Source organism: Sinocyclocheilus rhinocerous, unplaced genomic scaffold (genome assembly GCF_001515625.1).
Source record: "Sinocyclocheilus rhinocerous isolate Xijiao unplaced genomic scaffold, SAMN03320098_v1.1 scaffold853, whole genome shotgun sequence".
NCBI classification, from domain to species: domain Eukaryota; kingdom Metazoa; phylum Chordata; class Actinopteri; order Cypriniformes; family Cyprinidae; genus Sinocyclocheilus; species Sinocyclocheilus rhinocerous.
The window spans coordinates 480616-484935 of NW_015627738.1; the positions used below are offsets into that span (position 1 = coordinate 480616).

The 4320-nt window shown below is 36.4% G+C and overlaps 1 protein-coding gene across 1 annotated transcript in view; it reads left to right on the plus strand.

Annotated features, from left to right (window-relative positions):
* The window catches only part of LOC107733444 (runt-related transcription factor 2-like), a 65488-nt gene that overhangs the window by 32605 nt on the left and 28563 nt on the right, over positions 1-4320 (plus strand). Inside the window, exon 4 of the mRNA XM_016545062.1 lies at positions 1684-1788. Within this exon, the coding sequence (XP_016400548.1) occupies positions 1684-1788 (105 nt within the window). The remainder of the gene's footprint in view (positions 1-1683; positions 1789-4320) is intronic.

A 4320-nucleotide genomic window follows, 5' to 3' on the forward strand; every position in this document is an offset into this window, starting at 1 on the left:
TGGGCTTTGGTTCATCATGTGACTTTCTCATCACCACCTGCATTTGGTGGTTATCAGTGTATTACAGAGGTACAAAACAGATTTCAGTACTTCAATAAGGTTGGCATATTAACATTATATCAGTTAATGAAATTACGGTATTTAACTGTAAAATTAAGTTAAAACTGTAAAACCTAAAATGTTGCTACCGTATTTTTTACGGTAAAATTCCGGCAACCACAGCTGCCGTTTTTTTACCGTAAATTTTACGGATTTTTTTTTTACAGTGTACAAGAACATCAGGAAATCAAAAATGTGGGAGTGTTTATTCTATAAAATATGTTATTTAATTAATTATATGTTCAATTTATGTTAGAAAGAGCTTTAGCAAGATTTATTGCAGAATGTTGGTAAATCAAAAATGGTGCAGTTCTAGAAAGCACATATGCACATGAGAAATGCAATAGCTAATGAAGCAAAAAAAACGTAAGAGTTAGAGTTAAGTCAATTAATCCCAGTTTTGAAGCCGTTCAGCCTGATGGATAATCTACAGTAAGAAGCCTAAGCCAAGTGTAGCTGCATGCCGTATTGTGTCAGTTCTTTCCACCCACTTCTTCCTGTCTTATTGCGGCTCTGAGAATGTGTCATGCCTGACTTCACAGCATGCTTTGCACATTACTGCTGAGTTTGCCTCATTAGAAGTATCTTAGTATTTCCTGTGTGCTACTGACAGAAAGCGTCACCTCTTTAGTGTAACAATATCTTGTGTTGAAGTTAATTGGAAGTTTTTAAACACTACAAGTGCACACATTTATGAACATTTCATCTGAAAAATGTTGATCGGTAAAAGGTCACATAAGATGAAAATCTGTGACCGCAGGACCCCACCTTCACACCCAACCCTCTAACGTTCACACATAAAAGAATAACGACTAATAACAGCACTGCTGCTGATGTTTATTCTTGGCTGTTTTAAAAAAGGAAACCCAAATGCCAGTGCATGAAAAGTACTGTTGCTTTATAATATTATTTATATGTAATGTTAATGCATAAGCTTTTACATTTATACATTCATATTCTATATAAATAATATTATAAAGCAACAGTAGTGGTCCAAAAATAAAAATTGTAGTCATTTTCTTAATTTTAAAAATCCTGAAGAGAGCTCCACCAATAATAATGTATGCATTACTTTTTTTGCAGTATAAAATCTCTTAAATATCAATAAAGATAATACATGTGAATAAAAATATTAAATTCATAATAAAATAAATATTAATTCAAAATTAAACATTAGGAACTTAAAATCGTTCGATGAAATACATTTAAATATATTTATAAAAAATATTTCCATGATTCACATATGCTTTAACATTTATAACTAATATTATAAAGTCACTGTTGTACAATACATAAATGGTTTATTCCACTTGGATGAACGCTATATGAATTCTAACATGGTCTGTTTTATGCATTTCTGATTTGTCATGTCCAACAACTGATAATTACAAATTCAATGCTCAGCAAGGGTCACTTTCCAAACTAATTCCATTATTCCGTTGCGCCCAGGCCTTTTCAATCGCCCGAGTTCCTCGCAGTTAAAATCCCACCGTCACCAGCAGAGAAATGCAAATGACGCGTGGCGATGAATGCGACACATTGTCCGGCGGATTAATCGGGTTTGAACCTTTTTGTGTTTTGCAGGAAAGAGCTTCATGCTGACAATCACAGTATTCACGAACCCACCGCAAGTGGCTACTTACCACCGAGCCATAAAGGTCACAGTGGACGGACCGCGGGAGCCGCGAAGTGAGTACCACCCCAAATATCACACATCATGTGATTAGCACACGCAAAAGCAGATGAATGATGTTGTGCAGCGTCGTGGCACAGCGCACCGTTCGTGCAGCCCGATGCATGAATTGATGCATAGATTGTGTTACGGTACTGTTTTAAAAATGGATTCAGCACGCCTCAATGCACAAAGACGGCCTTTGAGGAGCAGCAGGCGTGTTCAGCGAGAGGCAAATACAAACACGTGCTGTCAAGGCCGCTTGACTTGTGAAAATGTTTACTGTATTGGCCTCTTGTGTCTGTCAGTCAATGTGCTCTTAAGAGCGAGCGCCCGTACAAACCCCTCGACCTCTGACCTGCGCTCTGGCTATGTTCTCAATGGAATATTAGCGCACTGCATACTGCGCAGTACGTACTGCATACTGTGCTGTTTTTAAACCCGCTCAATTTCCTGCGTGATGAAGAAACATGAATAATGTTAGCTCACGAACCCACCGCAAGTGGCTACTTACCACCGAGCCATAAAGGTCACAGTGGACGGACCGCGGGAGCCGCGAAGTGAGTACCACCCCAAATATCACACATCATGTGATTAGCACACACAAAACCAGATGAATGATGTTGTGCAGCGTCGTGGCACAGCGCACCGTCCGTGCAGCCCGATGCATGAATTGATGCATAGATTGTATTACGGTACTGTTTTAAAAATGGATTCAGCACGCCTCAATGCACAAAGACGGCCTTTGAGGAGCAGCAGGCGTGTTCAGCGAGAGGCAAATACAAACACGTGCTGTCAAGGCCGCTTGACTTGTGAAAATGTTTACTGTATTGGCCTCTTGTGTCTGTCAGTCAACGTGCTCTTAAGAGCGAGCGCCCGTACAAACCCCTCGACCTCTGACCTGCGCTCTGGCTATGTTCTCAATGGAATATTAGCGCACTGCATACTGCGCAGTACGTACTGCATACTGTGCTGTTTTTAAACCCGCTCAATTTCCTGCGTGATGAAGAAACATGAATAATGTTAGCGGTAATAATATCTATTTAACATTTTGTGACTATAAATTTGTACATAATCGAATTTACAAAAATTTAATTAAAAATGCAACATAGTTACACTTTAAAAAAAATGATGTAGAAACTATTTGCACTCAGGTATTGCTTGTAAATTTCACAATAAATTACAAAGAAACAGCAAGTAACACATTGAATTAAACGTAAAATTTTGAAGTAGAAAAACTGAAATAGTATCTTTATTTATAATCTTTATTTACTACTTCAAAAAATCTTTTTTTTTTACCACATTCTGAATGAAACAAGTAAAATACACTAGTTTAAAATAATTATTATGGCAAGATGCGTACTATCTTCTTACTGATTTTTTTTTTTTTAATAGTTTGCGTGATTTCATGAGAAACATTTTAAACTGTATTTTATGTCACATAATTGATCTGATTATGTTAATATTCATTCAGAATGTGGCGCCTGTTGTAAGTAAAACAAAGATTATTAGAGTATGTTTTACAAGAAAATACTACAATTTTTTCTACTTCTAAATTTCATGTTCAGTTCAATGCATTACTTGCTGTTTCTTTGTAATTATTTGTGAAATTCACTTACAATTTCTGAGTAAAAATTGTTTCTACACCACATTCTTTTTAGTGTTAAAAAACCCTATTTTGTATGAAAGCCTTCTTCAGTCATGGGATAAAAAAATAAATTTAAAAAGCTAATTGCAACTTCTTATCCAGCAATTATGACTTTGATTCTCACAGAAAAAAGTTAGAATTGTGAGATATAAACTCAGAACTGCAAGATATAAATGCAGAATTGTGAAAAAAAAATCTATATCTATCTATCTATCTCTCTATCTCTCTATCTATCTATCTATCTATCTCTATCTATCTGTCTATCTATCTATATATATATTTAATATATTATAATAAATAAATAAATATTTAAAAAAAAAATTTGTGAGATGTAAACTCAGAATTCAGAGAAAAAGTCAGAAATGCAAGGTATAAACACAGAATTGTGAAATATAAATGCACAATTGCAAAAAATAAAAAAAAATAAAATCTGAATTGTGAGAATGGTGTGCTTTCATTCCAGGCTGCAACACAGGTCAGATTGTGCAGAGGAATTGTATGGTTCACGTGGTCTTGTGCCGAGGTGATGAGGTCTTCGTAGGGGATCTGTCTCTGGGGCGCATCTAGTTTACGTGGTCTCCGCTGACATTCAGGGCTGTAGAGGTCATCTCTAGGTGCTGATCCACCATCTGGACTGGATCTGGTGGCTACGGTGACCTCGGAATAAGAATGAAACAGACTAATATTAGCATAGATGCCATTCTTCTTACGATATAGCGAGTACATCAGTGTTATGGGAAGTGTTCCCGTTTCCGGTTGACCTAATTAATGCAGCCTAACAATCCTTTAACGGATTTGAATTATAGAAATGTGATAGTGTGTTATGTGTAAGCCAGGTTAAAGAGATGGGTCTTTAATCTAGATTTAAACTGACAGAGTGTGTCTGCCTCCTGAACAATGC